The sequence below is a fragment of the Megalobrama amblycephala genome, linkage group LG11 (assembly GCF_018812025.1).
Source record: "Megalobrama amblycephala isolate DHTTF-2021 linkage group LG11, ASM1881202v1, whole genome shotgun sequence".
Classification (NCBI taxonomy): domain Eukaryota; kingdom Metazoa; phylum Chordata; class Actinopteri; order Cypriniformes; family Xenocyprididae; genus Megalobrama; species Megalobrama amblycephala.
Genome location: NC_063054.1, coordinates 13,912,031 through 13,933,940, shown reverse-complemented (window position 1 = coordinate 13,933,940; position 21,910 = coordinate 13,912,031). Strand labels below are relative to the sequence as shown.

The 21,910-nt window shown below is 38.0% G+C and overlaps 1 protein-coding gene across 9 annotated transcripts in view; it reads left to right on the top strand.

The window, feature by feature from the left end:
- Nucleotides 1-21,910, top strand: part of kcnh5a (potassium voltage-gated channel, subfamily H (eag-related), member 5a) — a 150,810-nt gene that overhangs the window by 100,421 nt on the left and 28,479 nt on the right. For all 9 annotated transcript variants that reach the window (XR_007186980.1, XM_048206254.1, XM_048206253.1 and 6 more), the window contains 2 exons: nucleotides 16,085-16,284; nucleotides 18,826-19,078. Coding sequence is in view for 8 of the 9 variants with exons in the window: in XM_048206254.1 (XP_048062211.1) it covers nucleotides 16,085-16,284; nucleotides 18,826-19,078 (453 nt within the window). In the remaining variant the exon portion in view is untranslated. The remainder of the gene's footprint in view (nucleotides 1-16,084; nucleotides 16,285-18,825; nucleotides 19,079-21,910) is intronic.

The following is a 21,910-nucleotide window of genomic DNA, read 5'->3' as shown; positions in this document are numbered from 1 at the left end:
TTTTTATTCCAATTGTATTATAGATCTATTCATGAGAATCGATCGGGTCACTTGCATCGGTGCGCCTAAATATTTTTTCACAGTTGCACGCAGTTATTTTTTGTCGCAAATGTGACTGAAATGGTCACAGTGTAGAGCCCTGTATATATATATATATATATATATATATATATATATATATATATATATATTCACAATCTATATATATATACAATATATATATATTCGCAATATATATATATATATATATATATATATATATATAATTTGGTTATTTGGTGGTATTTTCTCTTGGAGCCCTGGCTAATTTTTGACCCTGCTGTGGACCTTATAAATCTTCAGCTTAAGTGACACCTTACAGATAGATTGTGAATGTGGCACTTGCTCATGAGCAAACCCTGGACAACTCCACCTGGATGACAGCACACAGGAGTCACAGGCTGCATACTGGATGACAGCTGTGAAGGAATGTACTGTCAAACACACTCTGCTTTTTTGACTCTAATGTCATAGTCATGTGCCAAGAACTTGCTGTCATGAAGATTCAGACTAATGACCATAGTATGGCTTTTTATCATAATGAGGTTGACATTGTTTTTATTACTTATTATTAGAGCTGCACGATTAATCATATCGCAATCGCAATCGCGATGTCAAGCTTGTGCGATTATATGACGCAAAATGCTGCGATTTTATGAAATAAAATAATAATAATAATAATAATTTAATAAATAAATACGTGTGGAGTCGACAACCCATTCTCTGAGAGCTGTTTGCCCATTTTATACACCGCTAATAAAATGAAGAGCAGTCAGTTTCAGTTTAGGCAGTGGCACGTGCGGCGCGCATGGTCATGTCATGACTTTTTCCGGTGTGCAGCGCAGAGAACGGGTAAAGATGGATGCGGAGCAAACGGTCAGTGAACTGGTGGCAAGAAAAAACGCTACCTCTGTTATATGGCGATATTTTGGCTATAAGATTATAAACCCAGATTAGATCGTTGATGATCCATGATCCGTACGGACCAGGGCCCACGGTTCGGGACGCATGTGATTCGCGGATCAATTGCAACTTTAACCGCAATAGAGTGATTGCGGTTAAAGTTTATCATTTGAACGTGTTTTGTCTTGCTAGTTTACACATTAAATAGATATAAAACCATACCAGCGCGCTAGAAGAGGCAAAAGAGGATTTAATTCGGTATCACACGCAGTGCTGTTATCGGTGCGCATAGACGCACATGCATACAAGGCTCGCGCGCACACAGAGAGAGAGAGGCGCGTTATAGCTCGCAAACTGATTTCTCTTTCGCGTCCTCAATGTACTTGGATGGACACATACACGCATTATGTCAGTCAAAATACCCCTCTCAGCAAGTATGCTCGTAAACACATTCGGTTATGTCTTAATTGAACGAGGTGAGAATTCGGATGTGTATCTATCTGATGTGTACGTGCATGTCTTACTCTTAAAGTGACAGCAACCTATAAATAACTGCTGTTGTCTGTCATGCAAATCAAACAACAAAACACAGCTTTAACAAAGATTAATCTATATTAAATTTATACAGTGACCAGTGTCATTTTACATTTAATTATTACTTTTCTGTGCATGAAAATTAATACAGTTAGACCTTATACTTTATTTGTAACTTTTTTGTTGTATTTATCTATGCTTGTAATTGGTGTACAGTATTTGTTCTTTTTACAGTCTGTTCACTTGCCTTTAATAATGTATTACTTAGGCTAGTAGTTTATGCTGTGGTATCAGAGTAGTTTAAGTGGGCTAAGTAATACATGCAAAGTTAAGTTACCCCCATCCCCCAATTTTTTTTTGTGCTGATCCGAAAAATGATCTGATCCGTGACATCATAACCGTGATGTGATCCGAACCATGAGTTTTGTGATCCGTTGAACCACAGATTAGTAAAGAAACAAACATCTTAAATGGGATTATGTAAGTTTGCAGTAATGCAAAGATGTTATTATTTAATTTTGTAAAAATGTTTTAATTTGAAAACACTGTGCATTTGTTTGTTGTTGTTTCTAGTTTGAGTTGAGAAATACACATTTCAGCATTATCAGTAATCTGTGTGTGATTTTCATTGAGAACCAAGCAAGATGACTCACGATACTATTTGTTTATTATATCGCTATCGCATATCGCAATCGCAATATTGACCTCAGTAATCGCAATATGACATTTTCCCCAAATCGTGCAGCCCTACTTATTATTAGAATCTATTACTAATACTATTAGAGGACAAAATGTGTTTGTCCTGCTTTATAGCACTGTTCAAAGTGCAGAGAAGGGATATTAAATGATATAGGAGAGAAGTATAACACAGGGATAGAGAAACAGAGTGATGGACAGAAATGGTGTGTGCCTCCAGGCTCCGTAGTAATTGCTGAACCTGACCGGGTGTGTTAAGGCATCTATCCCTGTTGGGCTAATGCTGTAACTGAGCCGACTTTATTTTTCCAAGCACAAGAGCATTACATTAACTTACAATTACTGACTCATCTGGGTCATCCCCCTATAAGGGCTGAAAAAATGACTGAATCTTATCAGAAATACTGTTCACTAAATTCACTAAACACTTGCAGCAATTTATTGTGGTATTTCAGTGCTAAAACATGATTTGACTTTATTCACTAATAACTATCCGTAGTCTTAATAGGCAGCAGTTGTTATCCGTGAAGGAATTTTCCATGCATGCTTATATGTAAATCAATATTAGTCAAAACAATGAAAGATTGCAGCACTGTAGATTTTATTATCATACAATATTGATTTCACAGGTAATTAAGATAAAGTACACAAATATTGTCACCCCATTATTTTGAATTAATCTTAATAATTAACGACTCTCACCAACCCAACACTTGTTAGTATTGTAAATGAAAAGAGCAGTATGTACAGTATGTGGCATCCTCCACTCCTTGATTATGGCAGATTTTTAAATGATCCTGTCATTCAGTCTTTCTCTTTCTCTTTCCCTTTTCGTTACCTGATTTGCATAATTCCTTTAGTGAGTGAGTATATATTCTTCACTATAAAGTAAATAAAGCGCATACAACCTTTATTTATTCACACAGAAATAGGGAACTGAAAGTGGCATGCCTGTATGATGACCTGGCTGTGACTGTGCATTAAATAAGCTCAGTACATTGCTCAAGACTGTTATATAATACAGAGAAATCATGAGGTCTTGGTTTGCTGTGTCCTTTGGGGAAAATTCCTTATGTGATTCTAGCTATTTTTTATATATTATATACAGTATCTCACAGAAGTACACCCTCACATTTTTGTAAATATTTTATTATATCTTTTCATGTGACAACACTGAAGAAATGACACTTTTTCTACAATGTAAAGTAGTGAGTGTACAGCTTGTATAACAGTGTAAATTTGCTGTCCCCTCAAAATAACACACAGCCATTAATGTCTAAACCGCTGGCCACAAAATTGAGTACACCCCTAAGTGAAAATGACCAAATTGGGCCCAATTAGCCATTTTCTCTCCCCAGTGTCATGTGACTCATTTGTGTTACAAGGTCTGAGGTGTGAATGGGGAGCAGGTGTGTTAAATTTGGTGTTATCACTCTCTCATGCTGGAAGTTCAACATGGCACCTCATGGCAAAGAACTCTCTGAGGATCTGAAAAAAAGAATTGTTGCTCTACATAAAGATGGCATAGGCTATAAGAAGATTGCCAAGACCCTGAAACTGAGCTGCAGCACTGTGGCCAAGACCATACAGAGGTTGCAGGCGTGGAGGGTCAGCCTGTCAGTGCTCAGACCATACGCCGCACACTGCATCAAATTGGTCTGGATGGCTGTCGGTCCAGAAGGAAGCCTCTTCTATAGATGATGCACAAGAAAGCCCGCAAACAGTTTGCTGAAGACAAGCAGACTAAGGACATGGATTACTGGAACCATGTCCTGTGGTCTGATGAGACCAAGATAAACTTATTTGGTTCAGATGGTGTCAAGCGTGTGTGGCGGCAACCAGGTGAGGAGTACAAAGACAAGTGTGTCTTGCCTACAGTCAAGCATGGTGATGGGAGTGTCATGGTCTGGGGCTGCATGAGTGCTGCCGGCACTGGGGAGCTACAGTTCATTGAGGGAACCATGAATGATGAGAGCATGATCCCCTCCCTTCGGAGACTGGGCCGCAGGGCAGTATTCCAACATAGTAACGACCCCAAACACACCTCCAAGATGACCACTGCCTTGCTAAAGAAGCTGAGGGTAAAGGTGATAGACTGGCCAAGCATGTCTCCATACCTAAACCCAATTGAGCATCTGTGGGACATCCTCAAACGGAAGGTGGAGGAGCGCAAGGTCTCTAACATCCACCAGCTCTGTGATGTCATCATGGAGAAGTGCTAGAGGACTCCAGTGGCAACCTGTGATGCTCTGGTGAACTCCATGCCCAAGCGGGTTAAGGCAATGCTGGAAAATCATGGTGGCCACACAAAATATTGACACTTTGGGCCCAATTTGGATATTTTCACTTAGGGGTGTACTCACTTTTGTGGCCAGCAGTTTAGACATTAATGGCTGTGTGTTGAGTTATTTTGAGGGGACAGCAAATTTACACTGTTATACAAGCTGTACACTCACTACTTTACATTGTAGCAAAGTGTCATTTCTTCAGTGTTGTCACATGAAAAGGTATAATAAAATATTTACAAAAATGTGAGAGGTGTACTCACTTCTGTGAGATGTATATATACTGTATGACTTGATTAAATCTCTGTTAACCTCTACCTTCTAGATGGACCTTCCATTTCCATCATACTGATCATTACTGCAGAGGTGTAAGAAACAACTCCTTTCTCCTCTTGAATAAATCATGCTTAGGGAGATCTCTGGGTGATGACTCATCAATCTGAAAGAATGCTAATATAAACCTCATTAGCAATGAGTCACGTTATTCAGACATCTTTACCCATCACTACATCAGCAATCTTACGTCTGTACATCTAGGGAGAGGAGTGCAGCACGTTTCAGTCAGTCAGTCTGGGCTTTGCTGACAGGCTCACATAACGTCAAACAGCTTCCCAGTGATGATTTATGAACAAAATGGAAGAGAGAGAAAGGACAGAAAATATCTCATCACATGCATCTTTTCTTGATAGGAAGTGTGTTTTAATATCACTTTGAAGAAAGTGTTTGAACATCTTCATTAAGTGGGAGAGTTTGATCTGAGAGTTCTCATCTCGTTCTCGCATCAGTATTTCTGCTTTTAATTTCCATCTATGTCTGTTGGGGTTTTACAGATACATATAGTTATACTGTGGTTTGACTGGTATGTATAGTGCTTAGTACTCACACTGAGGCAGTAACAACTGTTTGTATTTGTTTTTGCTGATGGCACAGAGATTGATCAAAGGAGCTCACACAACTCCATTGGTAATGACGAAAGGCATCTTTCATGGTTCTTCCTCTCATTTGGCCTTATTTTTAAAGCGTGTATGGTGCTAGGCACAGCTATAAATATATTTAATGTTTGACTTTTTGTTCGTTAAGACACTAAAAACAGCACCATTGAATAAAATTAAGTCAATCAAGTCTATTTCTTTCTTTCTTTTTCTGAGATATGTCTATATATAAATTTATAGAGATTTTTCAGGGAGTGTACTGTTCTGCAGTCGGGGAAGAGATTGATAGACAGACAGACAGAGAAACAGACAGGTAGGTAGGTAAGTAGGTGCTGTAGATAGACAGACATGTAGATTAGTAGGCAGCTAGGTAGGTATGTAGATAATGTATAGAAGAAAGAAAGACACATATAGGTAAGTACATATAATAGATAGACACTGTAGATAGACAGAAAGACAGCCAAGTAGGTAGGTAGATAGATCAGAGCTAAATAGATGTTAAGACAGGTGAGGATGAGGTGAGGACACACTGTCAACCTTTAACACAGCTCACATACCAACTATCCCCTGCAACAATATGTGTTTTTCTAAGAGAATGTGGGCGAATTTAGCAGGTGTGTGCGCTTTGCTTTAGGGTGTGATGTGTCAGCAAACAGCGAACACAAATTCACTAAAAAATATGAACATGGCCTTTAGCTTTGTATATTTGAACATAAAGTATACTGGAATGTATAGCACTGCAGCTCTATGAAAGTATAGCATGTCAAATGCTGAAAATAATTGTGAAAATATTTTTTTTTTTCATGCCTTAAAAATAGCTTGAATGTAACTCTACACCCTTGCTTCATTTAGTATACTCGGATCCATGAATATGCATTTTAGTCCCCGCCTCCACTCAATCACACCAGCTGAGAATACCTGAAATACTGGTTTAATTCAGCCATATATGTTTGAAGCAGAAACTGATTCAGTAGAAGAAATAGAAGAGCGAATTATACAGGCTTGTCTAAGTCGATGTTTCAGAATGGTAATGTGTTTTATGTATTGCTCTCTACGTTGGACACATAACGGTAGTTGATATGATTAGTCTTTGCGTTATCAAACAGCTAATAATGTGTTGCTAATGTTACACAAATCATGTTCCCATTCGCCATTTCAGTCAGACAGCTGCCTTCTAACAATCAGCATCCTTAGAAACACTTTGAACAACTTAGATGTCAGTGGAGAAAGGCTTATAGTTCATCATAACACAGTAATATACATCATTTGCATAATTCACCCACTATATTGTTAAATATACCCGATTTAACCTGTCTTTTCTTGAGACCCCCCTTCTTCACAGCATAGTTACTGATATGCTAAAGCCCACCCTGCACGTTGACGAGATTGGTTACAACGTGTTTGTGACGTAGAGAGCAGGGGCACGTTTTTGAGACTGTCTTTGATAAACTGTAGTTTTAATGAGAAAATTCCCAGCAGTGGTGTTGACTGATGAATTTGCACATGGTTTGTTTTAAAGCATATTAAAAACACCACAAAGACATATAAAAAACATTAAGGGAGTCTTTAATTGGTCTTTTTCAGTCAGAATTACATGCTCATTACTGTCTAAAGTGCAGCACATGACCCTATTGCCATTATGCCCTTGAGCAAAGTGCTTAACTCCAGGTTGCCCCAGGGGGACTGTCTCTGCATTTGTCATACTCAGATCCATTACTCCGGAACAAAAAGCTGTTGTGGGACGACATGATGAATTTGACCTTTAATCTTTAGTCCTTAATCATTATTCCTGATAGAAAGCAAAAGGTTTTCTCCTTAGCTCAACTACTATTTGTTTAAGATGTTGCATTAAATGAAGCCAGAGATGCTGTGGATTCCTAAGAAAGATAAAAGGGTTAACCAGTTATTTTAATGATAACAAAGTTTATTCTCCATGAAGAAGTTACAGTAAGATCTGAATTTGATGTCAGTATGGTGACTGCAAACACCTGGCTTTCAGCACCTGCTCCCTGTGGTTTAGTTCTTCCTGATCAAGCTGTGATAGAGTTACGGTTCCCACAGTCTTATACACTTCAAAGAGGTACAGATAGACTCACACAAAACAGACCATGCTGATGAAGGACATCACACCACATTCCTGTTCAGCTCTTCAATAGAAATGACTGCTGAGACCTTAAAAACACTAAATGCTATTATTGCGGACTAAAATATGTCATTTTGCCATTTTTCTTAATCAGAATCTAAAATGTTTAAATCATATAGATTTAACTGTTTGTTGTAAACACAGTATGTTTTGGAATATGTATATACAGTCAAACCAAAAATTATTCAGACACTTTGACCTGACCATGTTTTGCTTAAGTGTTATCTGACATAATTAAAATGATTTTTTTTTTTTCTGACACAGTTTAACTCTGAGATCTTGTCATATTTTATTACCATTTTTTTAAACTATAGTGAATAAACTGTATTAATGAATGAAATGTTCAAGGTGTCTGAATATATATATATATATATATATATATATATATATATATATATATATATATATATATATATATATATATATATATATACAGTGGGTACGGAAAGTATTCAGACCTCCTTAAATTTTTCACTCTTTGTTATATTGCAGCCATTTGCTAAAATCAATTAAGTTCATTTTTTTTCCTCATTAATGTACACACAGCACCCCATATTGACAGAAAAAAACACAGAATTGTTGACATTTTTTGCAGATTTATTAAAAAAGAAACTGAAATATCACATGGTTCTGAGTATTCAGACCCTTTGCTCAGTATTTAGTAGAAGCACCCTTTTGATCTAATACAGCCATGAGTCTTTTTGGGAAAGATGCAACAAGTTTTTCACACCTGGATTTGGGGATCCTCTGCCATTCCTCCTTGCAGATCCTCTTCAGTTCTGTCAGGTTGGATGGTAAACGTTGGTGGACAGCCATTTTTAGGTCTCTCCAGAGATGCTCAATTGGGTTTAAGTCAGGGCTCTGGCTGGGCCATTCAAGAACAGTCACGGAGTTGTTGTGAAGCCACTCCTTCATTATTTTAGCTGTGTGCTTAGGGTCATTGTCTTGTTGAAAGGTAAACCTTCGGCCCAGTCTGAGGTCCTGAGCACTCTGGAGAAGGTTTTCGTCCAGGATATCCCTGTACTTGGCCGCATTCATCTTTCCCTCGATTGCAACCAGTCGTCCTGTCCCTGCAGCTGAAAAACACCCCCACAGCATGATGCTGCCACCACCATGTTTCACTTTTGGGACTGTATTGGACAGGTGATGAGCAGTACCTGGATTTCTCCACACATACCGCTTAGAATTAAGGCCAAAAAGTTCTATCTTGGTCTCATCAGACCAGAGAATCTTATTTCTCACCATCTTGGAGTCCTTCAGGTGTTTTTTAGCAAACTCCATGCGGGCTTTCATGTGTTTTGCACTGAGGAGAGGCTTCCGTCGGGCCACTCCGCCATAAAGCCCCAACTGGTGACTTTCTACAACTGGTTGACTTTCTACAACTTTCTCCCATCTCCTGACTGCATCTCTGGAGCTCAACCACAGTGATCTTTGGGTACTTCTTTACCTCTCTCACCAAGGCTCTTCTCCCCCAATAGCTCAGTTTGGCCGGACGGCCAGCTCTAGGAAGGGTTCTGGTCGTCCCTTTTTAAACGTCTTTCATTTAAGGATTATGGAGGCCACTGTGCTCTTAGGAACCTTAAGTACAGCAGAATTTTTTTTGTAACCTTGGCCAGATCTGTGCCTTGCCACAATTCTGTCTCTGAGCTCTTCAGGCAGTTCCTTTGACCTCATGATTCTCATTTGCTCTGACATGCACTGTGAGCTGTAAGGTCTTATATAGACAGATGTGTGGCTTTTTTGCATCACCCTAATTTGAGTAAAACTGAAAATTTTGTTCTCTAAGTTATATTATTAACCTTACTTTCATGTTATAAGTTAAACAGATGTTATATTAAAACTTAGTCTTGTCAACATTTTGGAAATTGTTTTTGTGTTCATTGAGATATTGCTTAAAATGTTGTTGTATCGGGTGTACTCATTTACGCTGAGCACTGTACATATGTGTATAATAATAAAATAAAATAATATGTATGTATGTTGTTTTTCCCTCGTACTAAATAATACATTGTGGTAAATCCTAATGGGATTGCCTCATTACCAACAGTACATTACAGTCTCTCAATACTTCACAAACACTGCACAGACAATGTTTTTCTATGTGTGAAAGTTTTGGCCAGAGGAGGAATTGAATAGCAAGCTTGACTACACAGTACATTTCCTCCGCATACATCTCAGAGCTCACAGGCCCACTTCTCCCGCATAACAAAATCAAGCCTCTGTGGAGCTCTGGGACTCAGCCCTGCACAATCATCTGTACTTACTGTACATGTATTAAGTCGTCGCCTTCCTAATCTTGTTAATATGGCTCTGCGTTTCTGCACTTATTTTTTTGGGATGTGTTCAACACAATTACTCGTTCTGGGCTTGTGTGGACTCTGCGGGGTTGCATCTCACGACTTTGTGCCACCGGGCAGCACAGCTCACTGGAGCAGCGCATGAGTCAGTCCTGTAAATATTTAATAAGAGCTTGGATATTGAGCAGTGGAGCTATTACAAGGGATTCGCTTTGTAGTGCTGTCATCACTCTTAATATCACTGTCACATCCTAGAGATTGCCACCTCTTCAATGCAGCAATGAATCATTCATTTGATGCTCTGAGTGAAGGCACTCTGAGGGATCGTTCTGAGACTGAGATTTTTGCAAAGTTGACTGTATGGAAGATCGGGATTTGAATGAATCAAAAACGTTGCTATTAACACCTGCCTGAACAGACTGTTACTGTGACCCCAGATGCCTTTGGGAGTCGTTGTGCAGATCCTTTACTGTGCTCATTATTCAAAATGACAGTAATTGTGATTCAACACCGAAAAAATCATTCATGTTACTTGTTCAGAATTTTTATCTTTCTGGCCATCTAAACATCCTTAAAAGAAGATAAATTGACTTGAGATATTAGATATTAGGTCTTGTTTTCAGAAAAATCTAACGATATTGAATGAGGTTCATTATTATGCACATTTAGAAAAAATTCAAAGTACCTTAATATAGGGATGTCATGATGGGATTTTTTTTACTGTAAGAATATTATATGATAAAATATCATGATTTCACAATTTCTACGATTATTGCAAACCTTTTATGCATCAATTAAAATCCCCACAAACATATCACAATTTTATTGCAGCATTTGTTATAGCAATTGCTATTTACTTTCAAATATAATAATCAGCACTGAGTTGTAAAAAATATATATATTGCACGTAAGACAATTTTTATTCTTTCTAATGATATATGATATAATTTATCTATGTATAATGACCATTAAAACCATTTATATATTTTATTTAACAAAGTTTAGCAGTTTTATTTATGAACATGTGGCATTGCCATTTATATCAAAATCTCACAAAACCCTGCAGTTCCATCACAAACCTCTAGGAGTTGTAAACCTTTGTTTGGGAAACCCTACGTTAGAATGTTTTGATGATTCTAATAAACAGTATTTTCTTATTCTGGGCTGTTTCAGGACCTGCACCAATATTTTTATAGGTGGGCCTTCTACATGCACTCAGTAGTTCAAAGCCCTTCCTGCTGAATACAGTAAATGACACAAGGCAGGCTTCCTAGCACATGTATCATTTTACTGTAATTGCAAAGGGCAAGGGTGACTATTTCCTTCTTCTCCATTCAGTGCATGAGAAATTCAGTCCAATCAAAAATCCTCTCCAGTCCGGTACCACTCTTTCTTATTTCATCAGCCATCATCAAAAGTGCATCTGCAAGGCCTTTGTTATTCGCATTACCGCCCCATAAAATGGCATCAAATTGGCTATTACCCTGACCTAATGAGAAAATGTCTGCTTCAGTGGAGAAGAGAAGACATTTATGAAAACGATGGTGCCAGAAATGACGATGAGAAATGATGTCTGGCTAACACGCAACATTCTTTTGACTCCATCAATCAACGTTTATTCAACACCCATAGGGATATAATATTCCCTTCTCATGAGAGGACCACCCACTATCATGTCTTCAGTAGATTTGATTAGGCTATGAATGTGAAGTAATGCAGAATTGATGGGGCTTGATGCTCATGGAGAGCAAGCAAGACTACAGAGCTGAAGAGATGAAGTAATATCATAATTTCATGCGCATCATCCCCCCTCCAAATCACATCATCATCACTTTTGGTGAATGGATATTCTGTTAAATATCTTCTTTTCTGCATGCAAGAAAAAAACAGTATAGTTTTAAGCTGTATTTAGCTGTATTTGACACTAAAGATTTGGAGTTTTGGAGTTCGCGGCATCCCTATTCTCGAGGGATGTGGGACGTGCGTTTGGGTGGAATGTTGTCTTCTCTTCGAGAAAGCTGGATGCGCTAGGTATAATGTTGCATTCATGAGACTGACTACAAGAGACAGGTAAGGAAATCTTTCCTTTCTGCTCTTTCCTGAGGGATTGTAGTTAGCGTTCGCACGTGCGTGTTCGGCTCTCAAATTAGTTTTAGATACTCATAGCAATGCATTCGCATCTGTTCTCATATGATTCTTTTCAGAGTGTTAGGAATCTGTTGTTGAACTGGCACGCTTGAGGTTATATGCGTGTTTTTTGCGATGCGTTTGCAGTAATTGGTTCCCCCCGGGCTTGACTCTCTCTTGAGGGATGAGAGATGAGCACCTGCACCCCGCAGTTGGGTCCCGCGACCGTCATTTCGGTGAGGTGGGATTAAGCATGAGGCTTGTAGGCAGAGCACGGACGAGTCAAACAGGAAATATTCCTTTTTTAGCTCCTCTTGTTGTCTTAATAGCGTAATGGTTCTTTATGTGCCTAAAAAGTGCTGTAGTTATTATTATTATTGTACCAATGACAGATTAGATCTGTTTTGGCTGCATAAGAAGGTTTTGTGGATAACAATTCTGTCTGTATATACTGCCTGGCCATGTGAGCCTTCTGTTTTCCTTTGATAATAAGGGATTCCATATTTAATGGAATGTGTCAATGTCTTTCTACTGTTTCTCAGTAGATGAGGCATCCTCTTTGAAGACTCCAACCGGGCCCTATGCATGGAGTGTAGTTAGGCCTCCTCTCGCTATAGAGAGTCGTCATGCTGCGGCCTCCGCTCCTAGAGCTCGGCCATCTACTGTAAGCATCGTCAGGCCTCCTCTCGCTTCAGAGAGTTATCTTCATAGAGGCCTCTGCTCGCCAGAGCTCTACTAGTACAGCATCTGTGAGTTGTAGGTTCTCTGTGAGCCTCCTTACATAGCATCCTATGTGTGGGGTGTAGTTAGGCCTCATCTCGCTTTAGAGAGTCGTCATGCTGAGGCCTCCGCTCCTAGAGCTCAGACATCTACTGCAAGCGTCGTCAGGCCTCCTCTTATTTCAAAGAGTTATCTTCATAGAGGCCTCTGCTTGCCAGAGCTCCGCTAGGACAGTATCTGTGAGTTGTAGGCTCTCTGTGAGCCTCCTTACATGGCATTATATGTGTGGGCATAGTTAGACTCTCTAAATTGAGAGGAGGCCTATATTCTGAGGCCTCCGCTCCTAGAACTCGGCCATCTACTGCGAGTGTCTTCAGGCCTCCTCTCACTTAAGAGAGTTATCTTCTTAGAAGCCTCTCCTAGCCAGAGCTCCACTAGGATAGCATCTCAGAGTTGTAGGCTCTCTGTGAGCCTCCTTACATGGTATTCTATGCGTAGGGCATAGTTAGGCCTCCTCTCGCTTAGAGAGTTGTCATGTTGAGGCCTCAGCTCCTAGAGTTTGGCCATCTACTGCGAGTGTCGTCAGGCCTCCTCTCACTTCAGAAAGTTATCTTTATAGAGGCCTCCACTCACCAGAGCTCCACTAGTACACAATATGGCAGGTTGTAAGCTCTCCATGAGCCTCCTTGCACGGCATCCTATGTGTGGAGTGTGGTTAGGCCTCCTCTCGCTTTAGAGAGTCGTCATGCTGAGGCCTCCGCTCCTAGAACTCAGCCATCTACTGTGAGCGTCGTCAGACCTCCTCTTGCTTCAGAGAGTTTCCTTCATTGAGTCCTCCGCTCACCAGAGCTCTACTAGGACAGCATCTGTGAACTGTGGGCTCTCTGTGAGCCTCCTTACGATATGTCCTGAGCCTGGGGCGTAGTAGGCCGTCATATTGAGGCCTTCGCTCCCAGAGCTCGGCCAGGCGGTGGAGTTGTATGCTAGGTTGTTAGGCTCTCTGGAGCCTCCTTGGCTACTGACCTTAGTTATTTGAGAGTATCGTATTAGACCCTCCACTCTGCAGAGCTTCGCAGGGACAGTTAGCTGAATTTTAGGCTCTCTGTGAGCCTCCTTGGACATTGGCCTGAATTAGAGAATGTAGTTAGGCTTTCTCCCTCTTTGAGGCATCCTGTTTAGGCCTCCGTTCTTAGGAAGTCTTTTGCCAGCTTCAGAAGACAAGAAGCTAATCTTTTATACTCTCATCCACACCTGCGTTGACGTCATAGGCTGCCACCTACCAATGTCAAGTTCATTGTCATATTTACACTCATGTTTCAGATGTAGGTGACTTTGTTTCTTCAGTAGAACACAAATGATGATTTTTAACTCCAACCGTTGCAGTCTGTCATGTCAATGGTAACACAATCTATGAGAGTCAAAAAAAACATGCACAGACAAATCCAAATTGAACCCTGCGGCTCGTGACAACACATTGATGTCCTAAGACACGAAAACGATTGGTTTATGTGAGAAACCGAAACAGTTTTTCCGAACAAACAATAGTTGGGTTAGATAAAACTGCCCAGCACGTTGGGCAAACATATAACCCAACCGCTGGGTTAAAACAACCCAATTGCTGGGTTTGTCCATTTTCAACCCAACTTTGGTTGTTTTTAACTCAGCATTTTTCAGAGTGTAGAGTATCAAACATTAATTTGTTTTCCCAGTTAAGTTTATGTTCTTTATGAGCTTCCTTATTGTTTCTGATTTCTCCCTCTTTCTCTTTTTTTCCTCGAAATTTTCAATTTTCACATAGTCTATGCAATGCAGTGAAATTCCCTATTTTGTTAGCTCTGTTTCTTCTAGTTCATAATGTTCTTGCATAACCTTTATAATAACAGTGAACTCAGCCACTGAAAAAACAACCCTATCAATTAACTGTAAGCTCTGACTAATCCCTGCTTAATTACTAATCAAACACATATGTACATTATGTAAAACTGAACTTAATTTACTGCAATTGCCTGTGTGTAAATGACACTGTCTTTGCCCTGTCGGCTATCATTCAGGTGCGTGTTATAATGTGGGTTGGCACCTTTTCGTCCTACGCGCATATTTCTTGACTACCAGACAAGTTAAATATATGTCGCTGTTGATGAGTCTTTATTGTGCTCGTTCATATTGATTACACTAGTAAAAACAGGCAGACGACTGACACATGAATGAATCATCGGCCTGAAATTGATCTGCATCACTGGTGTCTTGGCTAGAAATGAATTGCTGCATCAGACTGCAAACGCTATTATCATCACTCAGCCTGCGTTCACTCACATGGGCAGTTAATTAATGCTTTGGTTTGCATAGACCATTAATGTTGATCAAGCTCCCACTGATCTTTGGCATGCGTGTCAAAAGAGGTTGAATGCAAGGATGACTGGTGCACAGACCCTGCTCTGTTCTCTGAATGACTGGGATCTTGTCAATCACTGATGTGATTTAAAGTGCATTACCCACACCTCTCGGTTTCCAACGGAATCTTACCTCTCTGCCAATGCTGATCATCCTTTCTGTCTAAGCCATTTTCCTGTCCACCTTCTGAGAACATACTGGTAACAAAATAACAATAGATTTCAGAAACTATTTTGGTCTGTGTTTCCATGGAAACGCTCGGGTGTAAGTTGGGATAGGATTAGGGGGATATTGCCAGTGTCTGCTTGCAAATATACAGTATATTAGCAGTCTAAAAAGCTACATAGCTGGCTGTTGCTTAGAAGAGAATACTTGTGAATGCTTGAAATGTTATTTAACATTTGGCATATTTAGTATCTAGTAATAAGTTTGATTACATTTTATTTCTGTATTTAAATAGACATTTTATTTTATTTTTTTAAGAAATATTTTATGAAATATTGTGCCTTTCACTAATAATTGCTGATATATACAGTATATTTACTTACACACACACACACACACACACCACTAATATTTTATTATTTTAATATAATACATTTTAATTTCTTACTGTTTGTGTGTGTCATTGAAACGTGAATTTTGTGTGAAATATTTGCAAAGAGCATTTATCCAAAAATATGTACATACATACAGTTAGTAAATGAAATGATTGTTTTCAGTTGTCAGTCAGAATCATGTTTTTAACAGTGCTGCAGGTTTTACTGTACTTGGCTTATAGAAAATGTGATAGATAAGGCATATTACTGGGATTTAATACACTAAGAAAGTCCAAATTGCATCTGATCTCTATTTCACAGACTAGCATCGATATGAAGCGCTACTTGACCAGCGATTCACCACCCCCATTTCCCTTCAGATACTTTTAGACACTCTCACTTCAGTCTAGCCTTTGATTTTTATAAATAGCAGCTTTCTAAAGTGCCCTGTTCATTCTCTCCCCTCTCTGATTTGCAGCTCTTCTGTACGCCACTATCTTTGGAAACGTGACCACCATCTTTCAGCAGATGTACACGAACACCAATCGCTACCATGAGATGCTGAACAATGTGAGAGACTTCTTGAAGCTCTATCAGGTGCCTAAAGGACTGAGCGAGAGAGTTATGGACTACATTGTGTCCACATGGGCCATGACCAAAGGCATAGACACAGAGAAGGTGAGTAAACCTGTTCCTCTTTCTGATGCACTCTGAACACATATTTTCTGCAGAGATCGAAAAGTAAGTGCAGAAAAGGCCCCTTGAGGGAAATGTGTCATTTTCGCTTATTTAATTTTATTGAATATTGGTGGAGAAATATAATTTGCATAAAAGTTTGGATATTTTTGTTTTGATCAAAAAACATATAAAATAAAAGTTAGAGGGGCATTTTAAGATCATCACAAAAATTTGGCATCAAAAAAATCAATAGCGTCTTTTCTTTGTGTGGTCTTTTTTAATTTTTATTATTTTTTATAGAACCGTTATGTGTGAAAATTTGCCATTTAACTGTATAATTTATTAATTATTTATACAGGTTTAAATTCTTAAGACATGGGCAGTCATGGCAGATTCCACAAGTTCTTTTTGACAGGGAAAGACACACTTTAAAAATACTAACACTGTTTTTTTTAATAAATTTTTTTTATTTACATCAGTAGGGCTAAGGATTGAGTTTTTTGACAATGGAAGGCATTGTTTAATTACTTTCTCTTTAATCTTTATAGTGGCAACATAAATAATGGCTCATGAGCAAATCTCTATCCTCTCTTTCTGAATTGAATGTAATTATGGACTAAAGAGAAATCATTTACATTTCTCTTTTTTGTTTTATGATGGATGCTATCATTCTGTCAGAAACGTTAAACAAAAAATAGTGGAGGTGGAGAAAAGAAGGCCATCATTTTGTGTAAGTGTCTCTCCATCAAGACCCCATTTTTATTCCATTCTAGAAGAGGAATGGGAAATTGCATTATATCCCAGGAGACATCAACCCTCAGGGAATATAGTAGATCTATTCAACCCCTGGCTCAAGTTTAGACTTCTAAAGGATTCTCATAACTGGTTGTCATGCAGTGTGGGGTGTGAAATCCTCTCCATTTATAGACATATGGCAATGGGCATAATGGGCAAATTTGAACATACCGTAGAATATTCCTGACCAGAAAGATCCTGTACAGGTGACTGAGGCACAAAGTATAATTGGTTTCTGCAGAGTTTTAATTGCATTCTGGTGAAGTGAAGTGTATTAGATCTTTTCCATGCACTGAACACCCTGCATGCATGTTCTTCTGCCCATAATGGAGTGTCCAGTACATGACAATTTTTTTATGGACACTTAATGATGCAATATTAAAGGGATAGTTCACCCAAAAATGAAAATTTGATGTTTATCTGCTTACCCCCACCATCCAAGATGTAGGTGACTTTGTTTCTTCAGTAGAACACAAATGATGATTTTTAACACCGTTGCCGTCTGTCACATACTATACATATAAGAGTAAATAAAACATAGACAAGTCTAAAACCCTGCGGACACACACATTGATGTCCTAAGACACAAAACGATGTTTTGTCAGTATTTATATAATTGCATTCAAATAATCGCTTGGTGATGTCCACTGTATTGTATATGGAATGTGTGAAGACACACAGTTATAGATATATTTACAGATAATAGTATATATTTTTCTTAATAATAATCTCCATAAATCCCTATTTATGATGTGAAATTTTGTGAAATTTTGTTATTGCCAAAATCTAAATGAGACACTTAAGATCACTAATGGTTGACTTCATGTGGGGTTTTATTGGAATCAAGAAACACCCACAAAAAACAAACAAAACAAAATAACTGATCTTCTCTCAGTGTTGATTAACTGGCTGAATCAGTTCTAATCATCTTATGTTATTATACATAAAAGTTAATTGTTAATCAGTTGTGTCAATGGGCAGCTAATCTTAGTATGTTAATAGCATTACAGTATAAATGATATTATTTTTTGTAATAACCTCAAGTTCTTCAGCTCAGTGTTAATTTAGCTCTCACTGTAGACGGCACACAAGTGAAATATTCAGAAACTGACATTTCCAAATACCACCAGCAACTGAACATGTTTCTGTTTGACTTCTTTTTTTCTTTCTAGCCTAAGTAATGAAGTGCAGTAAGGCAAAATAAACTATCTGCTTACCAATGCAAGTCTGTGCTGTAGCCTATTATTTTAGTAACTGACTTATTCCACATTCCATTTTTTTTTTTAACTTAAATCAGTATTTATTTATTCAGTTCATTCATTCATTCATTCATTCTTTCATCACTTTTCATCAATTTTTCATCACTTCAAAATATTTTATATTATATACACTTTTTTTTTTCTTTTTCTTTTTTTTTGTATAAGTAGCTGTGTAATAAGTGGGATAATACACAGTCATCTCTTCAATAATGTAGAATAAAAACCCTGAGAGGGTGATAGGATCCAAATATGAAGCGAAGTGATCTGGTATCATCCTACAGGGGTTGGTATTGTATTTTATTCCTTATGATTTTTTTCATCACTTTTTCCTTATGTTTGTAGCAAAAATATCTTTAATATGTAGTTTTAGATCAAAAATAGAACAAGTGATCTCAGATACTATAACAAGAAGAGTTTCGTTGGACTGTGTACATGTGTTTGAGAGAATGTGTCATTAAGACATAGGTTTCCTTGCTTTACTTGTTAGGTTCTGTCCATCTGTCCTAAGGACATGCGTGCAGACATCTGTGTGCACCTGAACCGCCAGGTTTTCAACGAGCACCCTGCCTTCCGGCTGGCCAGTGACGGCTGTCTGCGTTCTTTGGCGGTAGAGTTCCAGACCACACACTGCGCTCCAGGAGATCTTATTTTCCACGCAGGGGAGAGTGTGGACACTCTTTGCTTCGTGGTGTCTGGATCGCTGGAGGTCATTCAGGATGATGAGGTTATTGCCATTTTAGGTGAGCTAAATCATTCTTTCCACTCTGGGGAAAAAAAAAAAACACAACAATTTAAGGGAGATGTCAGGGGTTAGTTGACACATTGGAGAGTTGTCACAAGAGCTATATCTCAGTTACTATGATCCAGTTACTCAAATGTAAACTCTTAAAAATTAAAAAAAAAAAATTTTTTTTACTGGCATTGATGGTTCCATGAAGAACTTTTAACATCCGTTGAACCTTTCCATTGCACAAAACGTTTTTTGTAGTGGAATAAGATTCATTATATTAAAAAAAAAAAAAAAAAAATGATAAAAGATAAAATATTCCCTTTGAAAAAAGTGGTTCTTTTAAGAATTAAAGGTTCTTTGGGGAACCCAAAAATGGTTCTTGTATGGCATCACTGTGAAAACACCCTTTTGGAACCTTTATTTTTATGAACCTTTATGTGTTTTTTTTGTTGTTGTTGTTGTTGTGTTTTTTTCCTCTATCTACCTACAATTACAATATATTTTTATGATAACTGTAAACAAGTGAACATAGTAAAAGCACACTGACATACATGAACACTACATTAATTATATGATTAAGGCAGGTTTTAACAGGAATGTTGAACTATATTCTCACATGGTTTATATGATGCAATTTTATAAAATTTTAGTCATTATAAAACCAGGACTCCCTGAAAGAACAGATCTTGTATAGATCTGGTTAAAAATTCCAGTTGACCCCCCCAAAAAAAAGTTTACGCTACCTTTTAGATTTTTTTCCTTCAAATTTTGATGACACAGCTGTAATAAGCAGTGTTATTTTAGTGTTATCTATATACTATAGTATCATAAAATAATCATAGAATTTAATATATATAAGACTTTTTTCATTTTTATTAGTTTATATTTGTTTATAGTGGGTTCCCATTGTAACACCTTACCCCACACTGTAAAAAAAATCCCAGTCAAATTTACGGTAAAAAACCGGCAGCTGTGGTTGCCAGAACTTTACCATAAAAAATACAGTAGCAACGTAAAAAAAAAAATCTGTTAAATTTACGGTAAAATAACGTATTTCATTAACTAATATAATGTTAATTTACCAACCTAATGAAGTACTAATATCTGTTTTGTACCTTTATAATACACTGACAGTCACCAAACAAAGTGGTGATAAGAGTCACATGATGAATCAAAGTTCATCACAAGCAGCTTTTCCACAAGCTGAGGAGGACAACACTAACATATAGAAGGTGCACACAGTGTCATTCACACACACACACTAAACACCATCATGGTAACATGCATGAAATTTTAAAAATGCAATAAACATTAATTTAACAACATTAGATGTAACATAAAACCCTAATGTACATAACTGATTAGAAAAAAATGAGAAAAACTAAGAAGATATCAAATGTGAAGTGTCACGCAGGGAATTGTGGGAATGTCAATTTACGTTTTTTTCACTGTAAAATTTACAATGAATTGTTATTTTTCACTTCCAAAAACTGTGAATTTAATGGTATTTTACTGTAAAATTACATTAAATGTACCGTTAGATCTATTACAGTTATTCACCATATATAGTACAGAAACTTTCTGTAAACCAATTGACAGTTTTTCACCGCAGCATTTTTACAGTCTTTTACTGTTAAAATCACGGTCATTTTTTACAGTGCATGACAACATGCCCCTCTGTGGTCACAGAAGATCAGCAGTGTTTTCCTGGTCAATAACAGTGGAAATGTTCAATAGCATTAAATAGCAATTGAAAATTTTGTTTAATAGTAACGGCCAAGACTTCAAAATATGTGCCTGTACAAAAATTACGCCACCTTAGGAAGTATTCAGTGGTATAAATCATGTGACAGTATCCAGTATATTTTGCTTTTAAGCAGGTTGGATATTCTTGAAGAAATACAGAACCCTGTATTTCAATATATACTTTTGTACTGTTTTAAATAATTTTTGCAAAACATCCCAGTATTCCCACATCCCATCCAGAAAGACAAATGCTGCACAATTAGGCAGTTTGTAGTACTGTAATACTTCAGAGCTCTGCAGGTTTTTCCTGAGGGCACATACCACAGCTCCAAAAACATATCAAAATTCGGACAAGTGCAGAAAAATAAACTTATAAAGGACACAATACTAACGCAGTGGATTCTAAAAAAATGGATCTTGCACAGTGAACTCGCTAACGTTCATTCTCTGAAGTAACATAAAAGGCCACAGTCAACTACATATGCTATATGTGGCATTTGTTACTCTGTCCACGGCATCTCCTTATCATGTAATGGAACTGTGGGGACCGATTCTCCGTCAATTGATTGTTGAGTCTTCTGTTTCACAGGGATGTGCACTGATAGTTCACACAGCCTCAGTGCAGCCAGTGCTATAACGATAACCAGAGAAACAGGCATATTTCTAAGTACAAATACACACCGCTCTTGTAAAAGTCCAGGCTCGTAAACGTCCTTTTGGAATTTGAGAAAGCAACAACAATCCTGGCCTTGTGCATCTGTCTAATTTGTTTGAGCATTATTTTTGTTTTTACCAACTGTCTCTGCAACAAAGGAACAGTTACTAACTCTGTATTTAACTCTGAGCCTGGCACCAATTCCACTATGAACAATAAAAACAGATGGCTATTTTTTTTGTAAATAACACATGCGTATACAGGCACATTTAAGAGTTTGATCTCTTTATCTCTTGAGTCTTGCTGATGTACCGCTGCCGCAAGAATGTGACGTGCCCTTCACTGACGCGATGTAACCGCAAACGACATGACATTAGACCTTATGAGACACTGTAGAGAAGTTAATGCTTCTTCTCTCTAATGGGGAATCAGATCAGATGC